We start from the raw sequence: 25,330 nt of genomic DNA on the forward strand, positions 1-25,330 counted from the left end.
GTCTGCATTATATTTTGTGATGTATATAAAGTAATTAATTCAAAGCTAAGCTGCATTTCCATACCCGTTAACTAAAGGCATCTTATCTCAAAATAAATAGACATTTGAACATTTCCAGCCAGGAACTGTGCTTTCAATAAACACAATTGATGCATATACATTGTCTCTTGGCGGCTTACACTCCTGCCCATCTGTTGGGATGGCATGGTGCCTGCGCAAAAGTTGGTTGGACCCTTGCCCTAGGGCATAGATGACAGGCAACGACGGGTTTAGCTGGGCAGCCTGAGCAGCAGATCCAAGTGCCATCTCTGCCGGAGGAAGCCCCGTCTGTGTGCCAGCACTGCCACATTGGAACGACATGCCTCCTTACACTTGATCACACATGTTGACACTTGGGTGCGCTTAAGTGCATTAATGACTAAAACGATGCCTTTCACCTGGCTCCCTTCTTTTTTTCCTCCACTCTGCACGGCTGCTGGGTTTTCTGCACATGTTAATGTGAAGTTGTGTGCACTTTGCTAGCCAGGGCCAGCCACAGAATGGCCCTAATGTTTAAGAAATGAAGGAGGGGTTTTTGTTATGGGCCACGCTGCTCCAGTGCCAGACATATCTTCATCTCAGGTGAGGGATCTTTCTGCCTCTCACTGGAGACCTCAGACAGGATAAAGACGCAGCAATGTATTGATCAGAATAATCTTTCCAAATGAAAATGCTACACCCTGGCACTATGCCACACACAGGGCAATTCAAGATTTCTGCACCATCCTTTGTTGCAGCGGAGGTGGCCACGCGAAGAGGCCACACGGTCTGGATTCCCTCAGTGTTCCAACAGCCCCAGCAAATACCCCCTGCTAGAGTGCAAGGGAAGAAGGTGCTGGCTGACAAACCACACAGAGGTGCGTGAGCATGAACAGCCCTGGCTCTCACATTAACCTCTGTGGATGTCAGGCTCAGGGAACCTCTTGCATCCCCTGCACAGAACCCCAACTGCAGCCGCTGCAGAGCCAGCACCAGCCCCACAGAGTCTACAATGGTGTTTCTTAGTTTTGGTCCTTTTCAGAGCCTGTTCCTAACCCTAAATTTTCAAACAGCCACGTATTCCTCCTCTTCCTCTGAATTTAAACACACACATTGAAAACCAGAGACCTTAGAGGTAAAAACTCTTCCCTACTGTGAAAACAGATCACAGATAAAACTTGTGGGTTTGCAGTCCATAAAGAACGTTCAGGCAGGCAGACTCAACATGATGGGTATGTGCCTACAGCACTTTTAATTTTTAATTATTGTTAGTTATAATTATCTGACTGCGTCTGAATGAAACCCAGCAATATGGCTGGAATAGATTTTGGTAGTCTTGTAATTTATTAGCTTTGTAACTACTAATAATTAAAATTTAACAATACTCCAAGCACCATAGCATCATTTTTTTTAAAAAACGCTAGCCAAATCTGCTAGGATAACTGACTAGGTAATTTTCATGATTTTAAAGAAGGAACGACATTTGAAAAAAATTGAAAATTAAGAAATAAAAGTATGAAAGAAGGAAAAATAGCTAACAGGTTCTTAAGAGCCTATGAAAAAGCAAAAAAACAAAGATAAAAAATCTGTTTTAAAAGAAAAAAATCTGTTACTTGCAGAAAATTAATTCTACACATGATTTTGTATATGCTTTGTATGAAATTTAGAAAGTGCTCGTGGTATGTTTTCAGTAAGAAGCTCTTGGTGTTTGCCATCTAAGCCACACTAAGTCCTGAAATCCAGCAAAAGTTACATCAAGTGAAAGCACTGCCTTGAGATAGAGCCACATTTCGTGTCCCATTTGTCCTGCCATCCACACACTCTTAAGGAGAAACATTTTCTGCAGCTTCCTCAAGATGCCATGGAATTGCCTTTATCTCACTGCCTGAATGGACACTGGAGTCCAGAAACACTGAAATACTGCACTCCTGCAAGCGCACGGGGCTGGCTGGAAGAAAATTTTACTTCTACTTAAGTAAGCGTTCTTATATCCCCAGAGAGTAGGTAAAGTCCATTTTTTCAAATAGGAGCTGGAGATATGGCTGGGTACAGACTTAAAATTGCTTAAGTCTTTCTTCAGTGCTCCACTGGTGGTGAAGTGAGCCCTCGGACACAGCCCTGCGGACTCACCTGCGGGCAGGTGGCTCACAGCCAAGCCAAGAGGCTCTCGTTCCCCTCAGTGCCTCAGGGGACACTGTTATACCCACGTGGCCCCAAGGACCACTGGCATGAGCAGCTGGAGATGTTGCTCCCCATTGCCCCCTCCCAGGGAGGCCAGCACAGGTACAGAGCAGCTCCTTTGTGTCCCCAGTGGGCCACATCAGACCATAGGGCAGCTCGCTGCAGTGCCCCTCGCCTGGGCAGGTCACAGTCCTCTACAGGAGGCACATCTGACATCAGGCTGACATTAAAAGCAGACTTAAAAAGAGAAAACCTGCTTAGGGCTTGATCTGCTGTAATCAGCAGAAAGAATCCCAAGGACTTTGATGTGGACCAAATCAAGCCCCTGGAGGACATTCATAGTAAATCATTATTAATATAATGAGTGCAATTTCTGTGCAGCAGCTCATTCCTGTTTATGGATATATGAAAATTGCTAGCTTTTCACATAAAATAAAATGAGAGGGGAGACAGACCACAGTGTTAGCCAATGAGCCATGGTAGCTCCTTTTGATATGTGTACGTTTAAAAAACTGGGCATTTAAAATGACAGCACATTCCTTCAGTGAAGCTCTCTTAATTTACTGGCTTGACACATCTCCAAATCTGAGCAGAAAAGAAAGCCCTTTATTCATAGCAGGCAATAAAACACCTGAACACCTGTGCTAGGAAAGACCTGGCAGGTACCCTGCTCCCTTGGTACCTGGATTATTTGCGCATTGTTTATTACATCCCTTGCCTTAGTTTTCATCAATTGTAATCATTTAGGAGGAAACAGTATGATTAACAGTACACAAGCAAACAGCAGGAATTAATCCTTTAAATACAAATACTTCACCGGTTATGTGATGGCTCCTTGGAAAAGCAGTGTGGCAAAAGAGCACGTGCAAAAATCCTCCTCAAGTTTTCTCTGAAAACCACTGCTCAGTCACAATTTGCTTAATACAATTCTCAATGCAAACAACTGAGGAAGGGATCTCTCCTTGCTGTGAATCACATCACAAATATATCTCTCAGCGCCCATGATGTCACCATTTCCGACCCATCTTTGGGTCTGGCAGGGTTCCCTGCTACGTTTCAAACAGCAAAGATCAAAATTCCACTTGTCAAAGAGCAAGCTCCTCTGCCAGGTCCAAGTGCCCACGGCTCCGGCTGCCTCTGAGGGGCTGGACCAGGCTCCCAGCACAGCTCCTGGAGATGGGCATGTGTCTGAAAGGGCTCCTTCTGCCCTACATGGAAGGAAACCCCAAGCCTCCACCTCTACGCTTGTTTCAGTGAGCATGTTTCAGTAAGGGGAATGAAATGCCATAGCCTTGGTGTTTTATACATGAGCTATAAATTCTCTCTTTTTCCAGGAGAATTTCATGATATTCATAGCTGTCAATTGTACCAAGTGAGGATGTGAAAAGCACAGAGCTGCCAGCCTTTCCTCTTCTGCCCTAAGGGTGTGTGGGGTTATCACACATACTCTTTCCTTTGTGTTTCGTGCTTAACCTTCCCACGTTTTCCTTCCTTATTTCCAGTGAGATAATGTAAGCAGTTAAGTAGCATTCTGTTTTCTTTTCTTGTGGCGATATCATCAAAGTAACGTCACTGACTCATTGCTCCAGATCCTCACCAAAATTCCCACCGTTTATAAAGCAAGTTCAGTTCCTCAAAGCATTCCTAAGCCTTGGTTTTACAGCTCCATCAGATGGTGTAAACTTCAAAGTAAAATCCTATATTAAAATACAACTACTAGTTCAGCAGCACAAAGAGGGTATGATCACTTCCAGAGCATTAAAGCTACCAAAGCAATATCTGCACCAGCCACTAGAGGTATATTTACAGCAGCATTTACAGTTTCTCATCTCATGGCACATGTGGTGTTCACCCTGTTCAAAAAAATGTGTTCAAAAATCAGCAGGGCTAGTTTAAGCCAGTCTGAAAGTTACCTTTTCCCTTTGCTGCCTGCCATTTTCCCCACCTTCCTTGTTTTCCCTGCTTTTCTACAAGCACCCCACTCTGAATTTCTTCTTGAAATAGTTGAATGCTCAAGTTTTTAAAAAGTATTTTCAGTGGTTTCACTTGAAAACACAAAGGATAACAGCGCGTAGGTTCAAATTTTGATACCAGTCATTTCATGCCAGTAGGAAAGCAAGTTGAGAACTGAACAGTCAAATTCATCAAGCGGAACCCCTTGATGGAGGCTGATTTGCCCACATAAGATAATTGCACAGTTAAAGACACAGAGAGGTTTATGCAGATTTAACCCTAAGTAACAGTTGAACAACTGGTTCACTAAAATAATACTAAATCTTCATTACTCAACAAAAATATAAGCAACAGTTGAGGAATTTAGAGCAGGCAGCTTACACACCAGAAACTAATGAGATAATCATGCCAAGGCAGACTGGTTCAAAAGTCTTAAGCATTTCTAACTGATTTATACACACATTTTGTGTCCTCCTTGGCTCCAATATTTGCATTAGTAAATTCCCTGGCATAAAGTAAACACACATTTCTGAGTCACTACTGAAATAAAGACTAAAACTGTGCAGCTAAGTATTGAATTTTCATTCAGCCAACATCAACATCAACCAAAACTACTCATGTAATTATTATGAATTATTATAAGCAGAAAAATTTTGAGGGCAAAAAAATCCTGCACAAGAACCGAAAAATTACAATCCTAATTTATATGATTAAAGCTGACATTTGCAGCAATTGTGCAATGCACAAAACTTCAGAATTGAAACACTATGTAATTAAAATCTGTAATTGCAAAAAACAGGCTGCTTAGACTATAATTTAACCAGGTTCTCTTTATTTGATCATCTGATTCTAAAGGTTAATGCAGTGGCCTAGGAAGCCAGTGTTCCCATTTTAATTGTGCTGGCATTTTGACCAAACACCACTTTAAGGGAGATATGGGAGGAAAAAATCAAAGCTGTCTTTGCAAGCCACTGCTGCCTTCATAAAACGTTCACAGTGAGAACACACAAACCTAAAATCTGCTGACTTTATTAAAATATTAACAAGGTATAGTTAAAACTTTTGTACACTTATGCAAATCAGGTCGCTAGAACAAGGGAAAGGCGGGATCCCCTGGGAGGAAAAAAAAAATATAAAATCAACAAAGTGAAAAGATCAGCCATCCTTCCACAGCATGACAGCACAACACAAGAGGCAGCAGCTTGGGAATTCAACAAGATAAATAAAAACCCTCCAAAGTTTAAGTAAATCATGGTTTATAAAGCTAATACATTTAAATGAGGCATATGGTACCATTCTATAAAAGACTGCCTCTCCCAGGGGATGGGAGGGGTGATTTTGGTGGCCACGCTGCACAGGTGAGATAGGTGTGAGGAGGCCAGCCGGGGTGGGCACCTCCCCACGAGCTCTCTGGCAGGGCAGGCTCTGCTGCTCCACTGCCCAAGAGGTCCCATGCACACACACCACGGAGGTTCAGTGACTGTGTGGGTTTAGCACCAAGAGTACTGGTGGGATTTAACCCCCAGACTCCCTCCCAAGGCTCCAAGGAGGCCTCTGGGGACAAGGCTCCAAGCGTGGCTGCAGCAGCATGCCCAAGTCGGGGTCCAGCCCCTCCAGAAGGATTTGTACCCCCTGGAATGGGTGTGAGCCAAGCACTGGCTCTGTGCAGGCTACAGCTGCTGTGGCTGCAGCCCCCAGTGCTGCCAGGGAAGGTGGTGTGTAAGGGCTGGTGTGCACAGCCACAGCTTGGCAATGTGCTACTGCCTGGGAGGAGCCTCTGCCTGAGCATCATGTCGAGCTGCACCCACGCTTTCTCACATCTCAGTGGGGAAAATTCCTTTACTTATGATTTAGCAGCGAGGAAGGGGATGGGGCAGCTGCCATTTGCTTAGTCTTTGTATGTTAATCAGTCCCTAAATTATTGATGGAGAAAAAGAAATTATTTACAAGGTGTTTGACGTAGACATGTAAGGATGTAGCAACACTACTGTCAAGAGAAATACTCATAAATCATGATATCTGTCTTGTCTTATTTATTTATTTATTCCAGCCATGCTCAGAGACCCTTTTCTCCTCCAGGTACCCGAGGAGGCAGGAGGAGACTCAGAGACTGTTTAAGGGCAGAAGAGACCGTACCAAGGTTAGGCACCTTTTCTAAATGCTGCACAAGGGTGACAGTTGCACAGAGAAATCAACAGCTTTAGCTTTGTTTTTACTCCTGTTGTAAACCTACCTGAAGCTCTGTTTGAAAGAAGAACTTCTGTGGGCACTGGGAACAGTCATAAATTTTGTCTTCCTGCCCGTGCACTGCAAAGATGTGTTGCTGCAGTTTGTTTGCCTGTACAAAAACTGAAACAACAGAGTACAGTTAGTTAAGCCTGCTTCAAATGAGGCACCTCGTCTCAAACTGCACTTCAGAGTCTCTGCAATTGTAAAAGGTCCAAGGATATCTGCCAGAGAAGTGCCGATACACTTGGTTCAGCAGAATTTCCTTACAAGTAGTCAATTTAGAGTCTCCAGGCTGACAGTCAGCTTACTTCTAACAGGCTTTACATCCTGTATGGATTTTTGATATCTCACATAAAGCTAACACTGTCCACAGGTAACTGGAAGAACTCAGTCATCAGACCAAAGAGAGGACGTCACTGCTCCCGTGGGGAGCCCTGGGCCCATGGCAGGTGCATCAGATGCATTTTTAATGCAGGACAACTGGGCCAGGAGAAGCCTTGATGGCTGGTCTGGAAGACACGTGGCCCAGAACAGCATTTCTGGCAGAAATGTGAATCTGAAAGGGCAGGCTTGCCACAATTTTTAGATCTTTTAAATATGTTGTCCTTACAGTTTGAAAGAAAAAGAGATTATTCTTTAGCATCACAGATATCACAGCATCTGCATTATTATTCTGGATTGACAATTATTCTTACTTTACTGAGGGAAATTTTGAAGTGGAACATATTGAACCACCGCTTTGGCTGATTAAAAAATATATCCATATCTGATTTAATTTTTGTCTCACTTTACATGAATGGTCATCTGTATGTGAAAACAGCTTCTTCAGCAGAATTTAACAAATGCACCCAAAATTTTTTACAGCACATTTAAGAAAGGATAAATTAACTCCAAGCTGACGCAAAAAACAGTTTCTCAAATCGTGGGCCAAACTCTAAAGAACGTAAGTTCACCTTATTCCCACCAAAGTTGAAGGAATAGCAGGTGCTGCCATGCCCCTTTACTGACAGCAGACCCACGGTGACACCTACATGATCCTTATCTCTCAAACAGATTGGAAATGCAGATGTTAACTACTGTGTTGAAGAGAGTATAAAAGGCAGCCTTTAGCATGCACCCTGCAGATCCTGGAAAAGCAAGAATCACCCATGATCATTTGCACTGATGAGACAGCTTAAATGATCTACGGAGAAGGAATACCTAGCAGTCTCTCAGACAGGAGTTAGAAATGTGCCACTGTAAGAAAACTGGGCTTAAAAAAACCTCTGAGAGCAGCTGGCAAAACCATAGAGTTATACAATTTGGTCTTATCAAACTTTTGCTCCCCTTTACTCAGCACTGTAAGCAGATCGTGCACCACCTGGCCTTTAAAGAGTCCTTGCTCAGGGGAATAAGGGCTTGCAAGAGCATGTCCATCCTTTGCAAGTCCTGCACTTGGAAACACACAGCACCTCTGAGCCACAAGGCATAATGTGGGGGCCTTGCAGAGCCCACTGCATGTGGCAGTGCTGCTTGGTGTCAAATGCCACAGAGCTGCTCGGCAGAGCGAGCCCCAGCTTCAGGCAGAGGATATTTGAACATTTCCAAGCACAGTATTTCTTTTTCCCAGGGAAAGGAACACACTATTTTACAAATCCCCCGAGTGTCATTTCTGGATCTAGCCATGCACGCTGAGGCTTGTCTTGGCCTCCCTGTCTTACCTGTGAAACAAACAGGGCATTTGAATGTGCCTCCCATCCCCTCAAAGCTGTGCTCAATCAGGTGACACAGGAGCTTTGCCGGAGAGTCAAACATCTGGTTACACAGCTTGCACTCATGATTGATGCCTTCCTCTGCAAGGTTCAAATGATACAACTTGTTAGTGACACAGCAGATTAGCATCGGGGAGGCAGCAGCAGTGGGCAGGGAACGCCTGTGCTGGCACACAGGGCCCCCAGGACCCCCATTCCCAGCCCCAGCCCCCGAGCAGGACGAGCTGCTGGCGTTCAGGGGTGCAGCCCCCACATTTGGGCTGGGCTGAAGGTGGCCCCGAGCTCCATCCACCGGGAACCCACACGGGGCTCCCGGGATCCCAACAACACTGCGCAAGCCTGCCACAAAGGGAGAGCAGCCTTGCCCTGGGTGCAGAGTATTAAAGAGGGAAACAGCATTTAAAATTCCTTTAATAGCGTGAATTCAACCACCAGCACTGACAGAGGGCTGAAGTGATGTCTTCACCTCAGAGTACACTGCAAACACACGGGAGAGGAAGGAACTATTGGAGAATAGCAGGAGCTGAAAGCGGAGTGTCAGTGTAATTTTTTTTTTTTTAAATCTCTTGGCTTTTTACATGGTGTAGAGAGACCACTGAAGGTATTTAAATGTAATTTGAAAGCATAATTTCCTTGTCATATACCTTAAGTACTGAATACACAAGGCCCATTTTAGATGCCTCCATATTCTAACTGAACTCACTGAAATAGCAATAGTTATTACTCTTGGTTCAAGCCTACCACTTTTGCAAGATGATAAGCTTCTCTATTTACTGGATTTTGTGGTTCCTGGTGCAGCTGAGCTTTTTTTTTTTTTTTAGGTACTGAAGTCATATTAAAGCAATTTTCACACATAAAACTAAACAATCCTTTGGTTTTCTTCAAGGGAGGGAGGGAGGGAGTTGCAGGACTTTAGAAAACATAGCATATAGTTTATAAAAATCAGAAACTACTTAAAAAGCTTTAATACTCTGGATGGTTTCTGCAAACCTGTCTTCACTGTGGCAGCACATGAACTTCTCATGAAAACATACCTTAAAAACGAAATAAATTCTTTCTTTTGTTCTACACTCATCTTTACTTTTACATCCTCAGATATCAATGGCTATTAATTTTTAGTTCCAAGATCACTAAGAAACAACTACATTACTCTATGAACCAATTCTTGCCAAATCTATTTGGATCTTAGGAACAATGTGGGCCCTCAGAAGCACGGCCTTTACTTACAGTTGCTTCAAACTAGCTTTTTCTATCTTTAAAAGGGCTAAACAGAAGGAAAGTGTTGCTTCCTATGAAGCCTTTGGTACTATAAGGATGGCAGGGTCTCTGTCCAAGGCTGCCCGTGCTGCCTCGAGGCCGGGTGGGCTCTGCCTGGCAGCCGTGTGGCACTGGGTGCTCACAGTGAGTGCTGGCACCGCAGCTGCCTGGGGAGCGGGGAGGTGCCATGGGGACAAGTAAACAGGTGGGTTGGGAAGGAGATGAAAAGAGAAAAGGAAAGAGCCAGGAACAGAAAGATGAAAGGGCTGTAGCTCCATGGCAGCAGCACTACGTATTCCCTCGGGAGCCACAGGCAGGGACTGGGATATTTCTGGGACGCCACGAGGTTTGCAATGCTCTGCTCGCGCAGCCTCCACGGGCGGGCGTGTTGCCCTCTCTAGTGGGTAGGTTTCCAAACCACTGTGGCCTAAGGCTGGATTCTGCCATCAGACCCTTGCCTGAAAAGTTCTGGCTTTGTGCGAATTTTGCAACTTGCTCCAGAGGGGAGAAGAGATGGGGAAGGGGCATTAGCCACACGCTGAGCATGCCCAGCCACACCGCTGTGTGCAGCAACCAAATGCTGCAATAAACCCGCAGAGGACAAAGCAGGAACTGGGGGGAATGGAACAAATGCCTTCTACGAATAAATCAGAGAAATCATGTTTGACATTAATTTTCTACCCTCTACATACTGGGTATTTGGAAAACAGTGATTCATGTACAGCCTATGGTCCTGTGTGAGCACATGTGTTCATAAATACAGACAGACACAAACTGATGACTAGACAGCTGCTCCTTTTCCAGCCTAAATATCTATAATTTGAGTAAAACTAAAAAACAAACAATGCTCAGCATTTCAGTTAAAGTATATTCTTACAAGCTTGGTATGTTTAATTAGGTAACAAAGATTGTGTATTTTCTTGGCTGATCCCTGCAGTATTTTAAATAGTTAAACCCATAACAAACTAAAACTAGAATGAAAAATAATAAAACATAATGGGTTCCTGCAGATCTGGAAATTTATCCCACTCGAGGCAAGACCTTTTGATTTGCAAATCCACTTCTGAATTATAAGGCCTTCTCCTCACCGGTGGGGGTTTTTATTCCACTCCCACAGGAGTCCATTATGTATTTCTTGTGTCTATAAAACCATCCAGAAAGAAAAAAAGGGGGAAAAAGTACCATGGTTAGCATGACAAACGTTTCTCTTTTCATGCATGTGTATTCAAAATATGAAAATGCCCAAAGATATAGATAGAATTGCTGCTATAATCACTCTCTCCTCTATGGCATTTTACGGTATATTATTTTACACAGAAACACAGCACATGTATAGGGATACTCAGTCACCTTTGGAGAATAACTTCCTTGAATTATATAAGATCATATAGGTACATGCAAGGAGGCTTTTTGACAATGTGATGTGACAGTCAAATGTGTGGTGCTGGGCACTAGCAACAGCAAACATATCATCATTTCCCTCATTCTTATTCGCCTTTTTTTTTTTCTAGCGTGACAAGCATCTATGAGAGACCTACATAACTCAAGTGCATTATGCAGCCCCTCTCATTTGTAAAAAAAAAAATGCAGATTTTCAGTTTGTTATGCTAGATCTTCTCCCATTTCTTCATAAGTGTATCTGTGGAGGTATCAGTTGATTACCGGACTAAACGAGCAATGCACAGCAAACAAGAATCTTGGGTTTCTTGCCTTTTTTTCCTGAGCTCAAAATAATAAGCATTAATTTTACACTTCATTTCTCAAAAAAATAATAGGATGTCCTCTTGTTTAAAACAAGCAGGCCTGCTGGATTCTGTCAGGCTGAAACTATGTCAGGCCAAAAGAGGAACAGAGCGCTTTGTGTAAAAGTATCATGGGGAGATGATAGTATCCTGTAATGTTTTCAGTACCTACTTTTGTCTCCAAAAGCATTTGATCCCTGGCAGACACATACTTATTTCCATACTGGTCTTGAGGGAAGCCAGTAGGAATGAGAGCTGATTATCTGAATCCTGAAGGTGAAACCTGGGTGGTGCCCGCTGATGTCAAAGGCAGGCATTTGTATAAATTTGGAGGTACATAATTTACTGCCTGTTAGTGAGGATTAGAGGGTTGCGCAGACCCAGATGAACCGCGGCGGCAGAGCACGCCGCTCATTGTTCCCAAGTTCGGGTGCGTTTGCAGGATAGTTTTAAATGTGTTGCTAAGGTGTTTAGTAGCACTTACACTGCCATCCTGCCCATTTTAGAGTGGGAATATGCTTCTCCATAAAGCTATTTCTGCTGCAGCAATGTGCATTTAATACATATTACAATGAGTCTCTAAGCCTCTAAGAGAACCGACACCAGCAGCCTCCTGGCGAGGATGCAGTATAATTAATAATGCTGTATTAAGCCCATTTACTGTATCAGCTGCATTTCTAATTATAACTGTATTAATGGCAATGTAAAAGTACACGTTAACACTGTCATGTACTGACACGTTATACCAACAAGTAGAAGATCTGAACACCAAAAATCAAGATGGCATTGTCTTTACTGTTACTTAAAACTTCTCTATTCAACTTGATTTAATAAAGCAAAAATTTTCCCTGATGGAATAACTGCAATAGTCCTAATTGGAGAGATCATGTAAGACAATCGGATGCTCGTTGCTGACAACAACATGTACATCCCACACTATAGCTTTCCAGAGCAGTATATTTCTACTCTACTACAGCAAATTAAGCCAATAAAGGGGAATTTCTTTCCTGTACTCAGATGTTCACATCCATGAGTTAACCGTGCTTTTAATGAACTTTGAAATACTGTGGTTCAGTGTAACAAAGCATTAATATACTGTGTTCACAGAGAACCTTCTCCTGTCCATTAGATCATAAATTTGGTAGAATTAAATGGGCCGTGCGCTCTAATTATCGTAGAAATAAATAGAAATTGGAATGAACGCAGGGAAATAAAATGAAAACTGCATGGAACTATTCTGTTTATGCAATTCATTTCCCAGTAAATAAGAAATCAAAGGGAAAAATTTATAATGTAAGAAAAGAAGGAGCTTCCCCAGCAATTTTTTCCATGTGGCTGTGAGGAGCAGGGAGCTGGAACCAGGATAGGATGGCAGTGATGGACACCCCTCTCAAACACAAAGCCTGCAGAGAACCACTCTGACCACTCCACCACTGGTTTTCATTAAAAACAACCCAAGGATGGAAGTAAAACCAAGGTCTGAGAACATGCTGCAACTGCTCCAAGGGGATGGCAAACCTGCGGATGCTCACACTGGATGAAGACGATGTCTGCTGTCCAGTCGACATCTCCTCCTCGCCATTGCTGCCTAAACCCGTGACCCGCTACACAAACCATTTGGACCACATTGCTCCGCTGCATTTTTGTAATTAATCCCGGAGGACGAGGCTGAGCCCCTCCCCTGCCGGCGAGGCAGACGGGGCGAGGACACCCGGGCGCGGGCCAGCAGCACCGAGCCGCTCTGAGGCGCAGGCACCCCGGCCATTAGGCAGCCCGGGCGGTGAAAGGCAGCGGATTGATGGCGTGGCAACAGAAATGTCACCTGGGGAGCTGGGTGCCGTCCTCCCAGGGATGCTGGAGGTCAGTTACTATGGCAACACCGAATGAGCTCAACCTTGTAACTGACCCTTATCTTTTTTTGATCTGTGGCCCCCTTGGGACCTTGGCTGGAAATCAACTGGAAAATAATCTGGTCACATATCAGAAAGAAAACTATTTATACTTATTTATTTATCCAGGTAGAGCTCATATCTCCCTTTGACGACTCTGCCAGACTAAAGACACCCATCATGCTCCCTCAGCGGTTTCAGTGGCTGTGTGGAAACACCCCGCTCTGTGCTGTGAGAAACCATGCCAAACACCCCTGCCACTGCAAAACACACACACGCAAATTGCCACAGATATCTGTGCTCATGACTCTACTGATATATTGCCAAAATCTTGCCTTGCTCTCAGCCCCCGACCTGCCCGTGTGGATAAACATACACCTACACCCCGTCTTGGATGGTTTAATATTTTATGTTGGTATCCGCTAATCATATTCTTTTGTGCTTTATCTCTCTGCTGGAATATGATTCTGCTTTGAAATATATTTATATGATCTAGAATGGCACAACACTGATGTCTTTTATGAGCCGAAGATTGTTTAATAAAATCTTGCATTTCTGCTTCATCCTTATGACAATTTTACTATTATAAGTTTTCAAGGGATATGAGAGCTGTCCACTGTGGTTAGAAACATCACTTTAATGAAAAATGATAACATGGGGGGTTGGATTTTTCTAGAAACTATGGAAAGAATATCAGCAAAAATACAGAGTTCCCAACATGCACTTGTATGTCATTTTGTTGGTTTTCCTTATATTTGCTTATGGATAAGACTCATTAAAATCAGGTCTGTTCATCACGGTTTTCCAAGGGATGGGCAGCCCAGACATGGGTTTACCAGCCCAAAGGGCAATTGCTCTTCTTCAGGTGGGGAGACTCTCTGGGGAAATGGAATTCAGGAAATCAGGGACTATATTAGGAGACAGAAGCCACGGGACTTGCTGGTGCTAGAGGAAGTGCCTATGGATTCCTGGTAACAAACTCCAAGGTTACTTGCGATGTACTTCTTCAGGCTCAAAAAGGTATTCTTCTCCATTCTAAATTAGCCTAACCACACAACGGGCTTTAAACTCTTTCATCATCTTAGGGGGCCTCGAGCTCAAAATATGCAGAATTAGATACCAAATTATTTATAGGGTAGCTTGTAAGTTCACTGCCTCCAGTATATATCAGTACACTGCAATATTAAAATGACCATCAAAAAGAAGCATGGTCCCAGAGGGACAGGGGATGAGATTGCAGGGAGTTTCCTCCTGCCTGCGAGTTGCCGTGCTGCTGCAGAGCCCCTGCCCCGCTGCTGGCCGCAGGCTGTGTGCTCCCACTGCACCACGCTCCTGAGGGGAGGGCTGAGCCTCACACGCGGGATGGGGCTGCCAGGCCAGCTTCATCAACTTAATTTTCAGTTTACAAGAATAATAAAATCTGAAAGTTCAAAGGAGTTCATGGAGTTGTGCATCATCTATCTCTGACTGCAGAGCCCCAGAGGGACCTGCCTGCAGAGCTTTATTTTAGATTTAGATATTAATCTGGGAAACTGCATAAAGATAATTTACAGAAATGCACTATAGCACAATAACTTCACACTTTATCAGCCTTTCTCTGAAGATGCCTTTTTTTTAATAGCTTATATTAAAACTTTTTTGTGGACTGAAGCCTGATAGGTCTGGCTGCTCCTTCATAATAGTTGATTAAGGAATAACTCCACTGGCTTCCATACAAAAATGGAAATGCAAAACCCATACAGGAAAAGAAACTCATGCTGTCTTTGAGTGTGTGAGTCCACACACAGAATTAGCTTTATCCAGACTAATGAACCCCTAGAAATGACTAGAGTTTAGTAAGAACACCTCATTCTCACACAATTCAACTCACATCATGTATTTCAAAGTTTTGATACACTCACAGTTGTGTTGTTTCAAGTTTAATGTCAATACCTGATGAAACTGAAGTAACGCAGCCCTGAATCCACGGCCACACTGCCTGTTCCCTGCACTGTCCTCCCTCGTGCCATTGTATAGCTGAAAACTAAATGTACCTCATTGCTCCTGGTCTCCTCCCTGGGAGCAGCTCCCTGTACTGCTACACAGCAGGAATCCATTCATCCTCTCATCCTATTGACAATATCACATGGAATAGCTCAGTACAGACAAACGGCAATAACTAGCATCTACTTGGCATCTATTCTTGCGAAATTAAAAATTAAAATTAAAACATCATTATACTCTTATTAAACATCCCACTGGAATATGCCGATGCTTTAAAAACATGCAAGCTTTAAACCTACTTTAAATAGGTGTAAAGCCCTTTTTTACTCCTTTTACAGCCTTGGCAAGTTCCCCAGCCTCAGCAGCAGGCCCCCAGAGCTGTGAGGTGCCCCCTCCCCGCCGCATGCCACCCGTGCCTCCTGCAGTGCCAGCGTGCAGCGACTGTGGTCACACAGAAGCCACCAGAGCTGCCACCAGCCACCAAAGGCAAAGCCTTCCCTCCCACGGACAACCCCTCCCCTGCCTGGGTGTGGGGTGGAAGCTGCACCCCACAGCTACTGCTCAAAAGGCATTTGTCTTTTTTGCTGGGTGCATTGTTGTGTGCTCAGGTTCCCGAGCTGGGCGTGCAAGGCAGGGTGAGCAACCCCCTGAGCTAACCCAGCACACCTGGGACAGCACACGGTGTTTGTTAAAACACCAGCTCCCACTGATGCGTATCACTGATCTTCACATTACCATTTCCCACGTACACATTGACATGACAGACTTTAAATCTATCGTGTAAATAATCATCAGATTAATGGTCTCTAATAGTATATAATTAACGTGACAGGCTACAAGCCAGTTGTTGTCAACTACACTCAGCAATGCATCGAGTAAGAGAAAGGCGTACACAGCTCCCATGATGGCATCAGGGAAGCAGAAAAACCTGTAAAAGGAGAAATAGAAATAAAACTTTAAACCCCCCCCCCCAACCCCCCTAAATGTACATTTTCACTGAGAAACAGTGAAGGTTCTTTCAGGCATCAAAACATAAGAAATGTCAAAATTTTAATAATAATAATAACAATAATAATAATAATAATAATTATTATTATTATTATTATTATTGTTGTTATTATTATTATGAGGGTAGATTTTTTATTTCCATCAGCAAAGAAAAAATTCCATTATTCCTGCATTGGTGCAATGCTTCTTCAGTGAGTACAGGTGAATTAGCATAAGGGGCCTTATTCTGATATTGCAAATTCTGCATAAACATGGAAATGTGTATCCAGCAATGTAAACTTTACAGCAGTATCAGCTATGGTCAAATTAAACCTTACGTTAATATAGATATCTGGGAAATGGTGCAGTGAACATAGAGTTAAAAATGCAATTGAAAACCAACCATGAACATTATTTTTGTGGCAGATCACCAAACAGAGACTGGCCAAATGCTGCACCCTCATTATGCTGGGGCAATTTTCACCACTTACTCAAATAAATGTATTTCTTTTAAATACATTTTTATTTTGCTTTCTTATTAAAAAAACAGTACTCCTAGGGAAAAGTCTCTGGTTAAAAAACAGTCTCTTATGGCATTGTTATCAACTTAAAGACCAAATTTCTTTGAAATACCTAAAGACAAGCAAAAAACCCAGAAACGTGTCTCAGCTTTTTTTTGGGAAATAAAAATGATGGTTACCCAGCAATCTTGACATGAGCATTCAGCTAAACTGCAGCAGAGCTTACTTGCTCATCTGAGGGTTGAACACGTGTCACAGCCCAGCCCCAGAGAGGCTCCTGTCCCCCACTTTTACCAAGGTGCTCCTTTCACTCCTTCTCCCCAGGACTAGGGCTGGAGCTCGGGGACACAAACCAGTTATTGGGGCTGACAAAATGAGATGCCACTGCAAACAGAGAGAACCAAGGGTGACTAAATAAGGTCTGGCTGGCTAAGATAGGTAACTGATTTTCCATGGCACAAATATCTCTCAGAGCTCATTAACTGTAAATATGCCCAAAAGAATGAACCTCCCCTATGAGACATATTTTAAATCAGGAATCCTAGGGTGCAGTAACGCATGATATTCCTTAAGGCAGTCAAAAAGAAGAATCTGCATGAAAACAAGAAAATATCTTAAGCATCTCTGCATTATGCAGACATATATGCTTGTACTATGGGATTATGCACAAGTAAATGTACAGAGCATCTCCCATTGATGTTGGTGGAATTTGCTTGATTAACACTCTGCAGTCCAGGTGGAAATCAAACCCTATGGCAGCTTCATCTTGAATAAGAAGAGAAACTGCAACCCAGTGACTTTCTGGAAGAGATCTCACAGCTGAGCAAGGGCACTGTTTAACACAGACTGTAAAGTTACTCTGGGTAGTGCTCATCTAACATACAAACATGGATTACGTGCATAAAACCTAATATCACACTCGTAACACCTTTACATATCTTCTTTGTCCTGCACATGAGCCAGCCAGCTTGTACACTTCACGTATGATCTGGAGCTGGACAGGCAGCACTGAAGCAGCTGCCCTGAGCTCTGCACAGAAGGAGAGCTCAGGGCCAGCACACGCATCCTGTAGAGCTGTGAGGGACACCAGTGGCAGGGAAACATGGGCAGAACCTTCTTCTGGAATCCCAAACTCAGAGGACTTTGGCTTCTGCCTTTGTAAACAAATTCCTTTCGATTTTACTACATGAGTAGCTCAGTCAGGCATATATGGCTGTTGGCAGATACTCTGTCAGTGCACAACATGGCCAGCTTGGTTTTATTTTTTTTTTTTAGAAACACATTTTCTTCATTTTATATGTCATTAGCTTTTTAATCCATTAAGGAAAGCCATGTGCAAACTCTCACATTGTAGAGAGACCCTGGAGAACACGTGCCGTCTGTGACAGAAAACTTAGTGTAAAAGATAAGGAAAGTCTGTTATTTTTGGTAAAATAAAGGGATCTGGAAGAGCCAGTTCTACAGTGGGGCTGAAGTACCCCTCTTCCAGCCACCTGAAAATGTGAGCATGCCACGGTATCAAAACACAATGACATTCAGGAGGCTCTGATGGCTCATTAACAGCAGGAGTCCTACAGAGCTATTTTTTGCTTAAACTAACCCAGATCTCATGCTCCCAGCATTGCAAAGGTTTCCCGGACTCTTTGCAACTCCTCTCATTCTCAGAAGTTACATTTAAGAATAAAATAAAATTAGAAAAAAAAAAAAACAAAAAAACAAAAAAACAAGCCCCAGGTCTCTGCCCAAAATGGTGCCCTGAAAGCACCAAGATGTTCCCAGCAGGATGGTGCTTTCAGGGTGTGCACGGTAGGGACTGCAGCCATGCAGAGGTGGCTGATATGACTTGGAAAGATCCAAAGGTGTAGTCAGATTGCTGTAGAGAAAGGCCTGATGTGCAATCATTGAACTTGAAAGAGACTTAGGGGTATCCACCTATTAAGTCCACATGAGAAGAACCATATTCCACAGCCCTGCAAAAGTTACTGAGAAAGAATGAAAAATGAGAAGAAAGATCAAGCTGCTTTTCAGCTGTGCCCTCAAATAAAATAAGATTCTTAATCAAGCCATCATGGAGTCCCTGCTACAACCCAAAAGGTTTCTCTCAGTCAGAGACCTGCTACCCACCATTTTATTCTGCGGGTTTTTGTTGGTTTTTTTGGTTGTTTTTTTTTTTTTTTTTTTTTTTGCAAGTTCTTATTTTAACCTCAGATTCAACAACCGGCATTAAGAAGTCGGCATTTGCTCCTATCACCCCAGAGAGGTAGGGAAGATACAATCGTATATATGCAAAATAGGTATGAACTCTGATAACAATACTTTGCCTGTAGGCAAAAAATGACTTTTTAAATGGCAGCTACTATAATAATGTTAGCCTAAGACCCACTCTTGCAGGATTTTCCTCTGCTTAGTAGAAGCAAGGTACACACTGAGAGGAAAAGGAAAGAGTTTGGGTACTGATAATACAGGGAATGCTTTAGTGGGAATATGGGAAAACAAAATTGTAAAATAAAAGTAAAAGGTCTGTCCCACTGAACTACAAATACACTCGATATACCAGCATGAAGGTGGTAAGTGTGTAGTCACAGAGGCAAGAAGGGCTGCCAAGATCTGTTCCCTACAGCTTGTTACTCTCAACCAGCAGCACCTGAAAAGGCCTTGGGATGCCTTCCCCACACAGCTTATTCTTTTGGAAAACTGCCTACAGAGGAAAGGTCTAAAGCAATGGTCTATGGGATGAGTGGTAGATGATGCCTACTCTCTACATTTCCTTATGATTACCAACAGAAATGCATTTCTGCACAAGCGGAAGTGCAAGAACAGGCCTTCCGCTCTAATCGCACCTGAGGTGTGATCAGAAAAGTCTGGCTCCCCAAGGGAGTGCTTTAGGAGACCTGGGATACCCTGGTGCCACCCAGGTGCCTGAACTGCCCCAGCAGCTACAGGGAGTGGTGCCAAGGCCACCCGGGCCCAGTGTGACCCACTCCTCCATCAGGCACTGGCCCTGGCAGGTTGTGGGGCATATCCCAGGAAGAGGCGTGCGGGCAGCGTGGCATGCACGACAGTTGAATCTTTGCAGCTAGATGAGCATCAATTATGCATTGTATCAAAATCCAAATGCTAGAGCATGAAGCAGGCAATTCAAAGAAACAGCATGGGCAAAGCAAATGCCAAAGAAATGAAAATATGTCCAAAGCTGTGACGGAGCACTCGGCTATTTTTTCACGCAACATCATCAATCATCTCTCATCGAAGATTTCAAATACTTGAGAAGAGATTACAAAAATATTCAAAGATACAATATTTGTATTTTGAATGTTAATTTGACACAAAGGAGTGTGCATGAGGGAATGTTTATAATCAGCACTCCAATAAACTCACAAATGACTCTAGTATTTTATAAGCTTGTTAGAAACAAATCACTCCCTTAGCTTATATTTACTTACTGATGAATAATAAAAGGCCTCAATACACAAAGAGTAAATTCAAAATGTTTTCCTCTTGTTTTATCTTCTATGACAATACTGGAACCCTCTCGTTCTGGCTGTGATTCCCAAACATACCTCTCCTGGTTTTATGGCTAAATATTGATTTCTCCGTACAAGCAGAGGCAGCTTTGAACCTCGGTTCCCGCCCCCATCCCCTGAGTAAAACAGATGCCCAGGTCTGGAGCTGAACAGCAGTGGCTGGCCTTGCCCCCTGCCCTCATGCTGCCTGGAGGGCTGGGCAAGGGAGCACGTCCAGCTCTGCCAATTTACACAGCAGTGAGGGCACAGTCTGAGCGCTCAGTCTTAGGAGGGAGAGGAGAAGATATGCACACCTTGCACACCTCCTGGAGCAAAGTACAGCACAGCCAAGCAAAAGAGTGTAAAAAGAGACTTTGCAATATACTCAGAAACCTGCAACGGTCCCAAACAAACACATCAACTGCTTCAGTTGGTCTGCAAAGGCCTGGGTGAGGTGCCAGTACAATACAGCCTTCTGTGACCACCCAAATACCCTGCACACCGTTGGTGCAACAGCCCAGCAATTGACCACAGCAGAAAAACCCCTTTAGCCTGTTTAAAACCACCAAGATGCTTTAATGCAATACAAATCATCCTTCAGCGGACAACATAACACCTACACCTTCCAAATGCTATTAGTTATACAGCAGCTCAGACCAATAATGCTCTAGACGCAAGCACAGGAGAGCAGTGCTAGCCATCAAGCCCTGGCAGGAGCTGTGCCCTGGTACCCACATGTGCCATGATAGCTGGAATTCAGAAGTAATTGCTGCATGGCTCGGCGTGCTGGATTCATAAGTGGTAAGTAGCACAAATGGAGGGAAACAAAAGTTGGCAGAACAATGCCTCATTTTTCTAATGTAACTAAGTGCTGAACGTGGTAATGGGAATTGTGGGGATACTTGTCTTTATGCTCTTATTTACCCAATAGAAATAATACAGGGATATTCTAATTCAGGTTTTTACTTAATGTACAGTTAAGCATTACACAAACATTTTATTGTGGTCTGTAAAGATGATCTATTTAGAGTAGCTGAAAAAAAAAAATCAAACACTGCATTCAAGCATAAGTGCTTCTGGTAGACACAAATGCAGAGCGACTTTGCAAAGTAAATGTAACACAGGCTTTTGTTCTAGATGGCCCTATTGCTTCATGCACAGGCATCAAACACATCTTCAGCAGCCCTTAAAGACAAACCAAACACTGCCACGGACCAAGCTGGCTGGACACACAGCATCTTTGTAATTGCATTAAGATGCTGAAGTGAATAAACACAGCCAGGCGTACTCAGAGCCCTGGCACGCACTGGTGCTGCAGAGGGCGAGGTGTGAGCTTGAGGCAGTTTCTGTAACATGCCTGGTGCTGGGACTGGCCTGGTGGTCTTCACAGGGAGCCGGGAATCACTGCAATGTTGCAGAATACAAAACAAAGCTAGCAGAGCCCCTCTTATTAACCGTGATTCAGGTGTGCATTGAGCTGATTAAACAATTAGTCATTTTAGACACAACAGCTTAGGATTCAAATTTCCAGAGTACATTATAAGATGGTTTTATTTCTAAAGCTGTTGATGACAGAACCATGAGAAAAAAATTATTTTTTTTCACCTGTGGACAAGCCATAAAGCCCTCTACAGGAATTTACTAAGTGTAACACTGACAAGCAATACACTTTCAAAATAAATCTCAGGGCTCCAAAGCCATGGCCACATGGCACTGCCACTGCAATCCTCCTCAGGGACAGAGACCACCCGTCAGGGAGCTCAGCTCCCTCCCCTGCCACTCTGGCCAGGAGCAAAGGGAAGGCTGCAGATGGAGCATCCCAGGGACTGTTCCACGGTGGGGGTGAGAGGTCTGACGGAGGAAGAGCAGGCAAAAGAAGGTGGAGCACGGCTGTCCCACAGCAATGCCACTGCCGTCCCTGTCACTTCCATGCCGCTCCTATGGGAACCTGCCCTTGCCACAGGCTCCCCACCCCTGGCTGCCCGTAACGCAGTGCCTCCAGCACCGCAGGGTGAGGTGCAGTGCTCTGGGCATGTTTGTGTTTTAAAAGCAGTGCTGCTGTCTGAAACCCCAACCACTTAAGCCAGCAGCAAAGTTTACAGTCTGCACGAAGGTATCTCCAAGGCTGAGTGTAAAGACCAGCACCTCCCAAGCTACCAGGGAAAGGGGCCTACTCAGCCTCTGTTCTTCATCCCCAGGTGGTGCAGAGGAGTAGGGAGGCACAACATCCTTGGGGGAGAATTCCTTCTACATTGTTCTAACATCAGTACTTCAGCCCCCAGAGAGAGCAGTGACTAATCCCCAACCACTCAATAAACCTCATGCTAATGGATGGCAGGAAAAAACATACAATTTCTCAGAAAGGAAGATAATTACTAGGGGCATGTGAAATGCTAGAAATGCAGGAAGCAAACAGCTGAAGGAAAACCCATGTAGGACATGTCAGGGTTTCACAACAAAAATGCTGTCAACGTGCCACAGTGTGTGTCAGCAGCCTCAGTGCTCTTCAGTCGGAAGTCACTGGGATTTTCCCTATGGCCACAGGCTGCAATTTTAACTCTCTAGATCCATATTTGATGTTATTGAAACAGAGACATAAATTTGAAAAGGAAAGAAGCCATGTCATGAAGAAAACAGGAAAAATACCCTTTTCCGGCGGGGGGGAAGGGTCATGGCAGTCTAAATGACTGAACACAAAAGCTACACTGCTCTCTGTTTTTACAGAAGTGTCCCATACAGTGCCCTCTAGGATTCTCCTTTGAGTTATCCATTTATTTTTGAAAAGCTTTTCTGGAGAAAATAGGCACTCCTTATTTCCAGGAATAAAAGCAAACCAAACCATCCTCAGACAGCTGGCAGGACAGGCAGGGCACAGCCCAGGCTCGCTCTGGGGCTGCCCCCTCTGTCTCTGTGCCTGGCAGGTGTCTCTGAGGAGGGGAGCACACCAGCTGCTCTCAGCCATGACTGAAGCCAGGCACCTCAGGCATGAGTGGTGACAATCCCAGAGCTTTCTGGCGGGGACTTTCCTGTGCCCAGCACCGTTGGCAGTGCCGTGCCACCCCACTGCCTGCACAGAGAGCATGGGCCAACCCCAGCCCAGGCGCTGGGCCCTGGATCACAGAGCAACGCAATGGCAATTTCTAAAGGATGGCAAAAACCTACAGCATCACTTATCCTGTTACTGACAGGAGCTAAAGCCCACCCACACCACCCTATCCCTGCTACACGCCAGTGAAGTCAGAGAAGGAATTTCTCGTGGCAGTCGTTGTGTCACGAGCTGCCCGGTTGTCCACTGGCACGGCCCCTGTGCCTGGCTCGTCCAGCGGCTCCCAGCACAGGCAGGGCGGGTGCGCCCCGTGCCGCCGTCTGACATCGGGAGCAACATCTGAACACTGCACCCAGCACAGTGTCTTCACTTGCATGTGCTGAGCTGCAATAGCTGGGGAGGACTTCAAATGGTTTCATCTCACCATTTGGTTTCCATGGTCTTTTCAAACCAGAGGAAGTATTTATCAATAAAGATTTTAAAAAGAATTAATTATCACCATCATCAAGTCAAGCTCCCTGGTGCCTCGCTGTCCAGCACCTGCCCGAGTCCTCTCCCCTTTCAGTGAAGGATCTACCATCTCTGCACCATCCTTGTGCTTTGGAGCCCTAAAGCACTATTAAAATCAATTCACTTGGTGTCAAAAGCTCTCTTTCTTCTTGTACCCACCAGTACAGCTGTAGTATTCATCAGATTTTTACCACCAGGATTAATGTTATAAAATGTCATTTGCTACAGTAAAATTTATCAACATTATTATATACCATAGAAACTGCCACCACAGACAAATGCACTACATTAAAATTTTGTCTAGAGCTCCCTAGAGGAAACATTTGCTGCAATTTGTGTAACAGTTTATATATTTATGCTATTTAATGGTACAAAGCAATAATTATGACTTCATTCACTGATAAGCCACAGCATTATATAAATCAGATGCGGATTTAGAACATGCCAGCTTTGTCACTGGCCTACTACTTGTAAATTATGTTGCTGTTAAAAAAAAAAAAATCTAAGCAAATATGAGTTAGCAGCAGGAAGCTAATAATGTGCCTCCAGCTGTTCCAGTTAACCTGCAAATGTGGCCATCTGCACCTCAGGAGAAAAAGAAAAGGAGAGATAGAGGGAGGGAGGAAAAGGAGAGAGGAGAGAAGCTCCCACCAACGCCAGCACAAAGCCTAGGCCCTGAGCAGTAGGAATGACCTTGCTCCTCATGACCAGACAAGCACATATTTAAAATCAGAAAAGTTACCAAAGAATAAAGGACCTTTTCTCCCCTAGACCCACAGAAAAAGAAATAAAAAAGAGAAAAAAAGTCCTTTCCACTGCCTTTTTTCTAGAACAGGCTGTCTTTCACATCTGAGGTTATTATTTACTGCATTGCAGGTCTGTCCAATGAACAGGTTTTTCTTACAACTTCTGCCTTTCATTTCTACTTTTTAACACCTCTTCACAGACCCATCTTGTATTATTTTTTTTTTTAAGTGGTGGTCATTGTAATAGATTTATTCCTGCTTCAGACAATTTAAAATGGATCTGCAGGGCACAAAGGCTGAACTATCAAACAAGACCAAAATTCTCAGATAGAAAGTCACAGATCTTGCAGTGCACAGCAGCTTCACTCCTACCTTTGGGTTCACGGGGATGAGGTGTCCTTAGGACGTGCAAGTAGTGTTTGCTCAAAGATTATTTTATAAGAGACTTCTGTGGAATCTGGGTCACAAGGAACTGACACCAAATATTCCCTTTGACATTCGCCCACACACTGAAGAGACAGTGGCTGAAAGTGCAGGCCCTGTACATTGTTACACTTTGGTAATCCAACAGCAGTTTGATAGTAACAATTCTCCAAGATCCATGTTAGCAAAGGCTCTCCAATCCACCTCCTAGAAAAGGATGGTGAGGGCCTCAAAGGGCTTTTTTTATTTCTTTCTAAAGGTCTGACTCTGTAAAACAACAAGCTTAAATTCCTGTGAAGGGCATGCAGTCAGATGGGTCAGCACACCTCGCTGGAGCTGCACTGCTCCACCTCACCTTACACAGCATCTTTGTACTGCCAATCCACCCCAGCACCCCAAAAAAGCCTTGTTCTGGCACAGGTTATCGAAGCTGCCGTTGACCTAAGGATGCTTAAATACATTCAGGATTATCATCACTCTTAAAGTAAAAAAATCTCATCTTGGCTCTTCCAAAATTAAGCAATCCAGTTTGTTTCTGTGTTTTAGGTGCACATCTGCTTGCACCACTCCAAGTGTCTTGGTTTTGATAAA

At 43.9% G+C, this 25,330-nt stretch overlaps 1 protein-coding gene and 1 long non-coding RNA gene across 5 annotated transcripts in view; one reads left to right on the top strand and one right to left on the bottom strand.

Moving 5' to 3' along the window:
- Nucleotides 1-25,330, bottom strand: part of ZNF423 (zinc finger protein 423) — a 228,117-nt gene that overhangs the window by 15,046 nt on the left and 187,741 nt on the right. For all 4 annotated transcript variants that reach the window (XM_066194231.1, XM_066194232.1, XM_066194234.1 and 1 more), the window contains 2 exons: nucleotides 8,082-8,213; nucleotides 6,386-6,501 (listed from right to left, as the gene is read on the bottom strand). In XM_066194231.1, coding sequence (XP_066050328.1) covers nucleotides 6,386-6,501; nucleotides 8,082-8,213 — 248 coding nt within the window. The remainder of the gene's footprint in view (nucleotides 1-6,385; nucleotides 6,502-8,081; nucleotides 8,214-25,330) is intronic.
- Nucleotides 5,490-7,300, top strand: LOC136295664 (uncharacterized). Its single transcript, XR_010722763.1, has 3 exons — nucleotides 5,490-5,510; nucleotides 6,232-6,292; nucleotides 6,755-7,300. It is a non-coding gene; the product is annotated as an uncharacterized lncRNA (long non-coding RNA).

The sequence above is a fragment of the Chamaea fasciata genome, unplaced genomic scaffold (assembly GCF_029207755.1).
Source record: "Chamaea fasciata isolate MVZ Bird 193981 ecotype frontalis unplaced genomic scaffold, bChaFas1.0.hap1 SCAF_12, whole genome shotgun sequence".
Taxonomy (NCBI): Eukaryota; Metazoa; Chordata; class Aves; order Passeriformes; family Sylviidae; genus Chamaea; species Chamaea fasciata.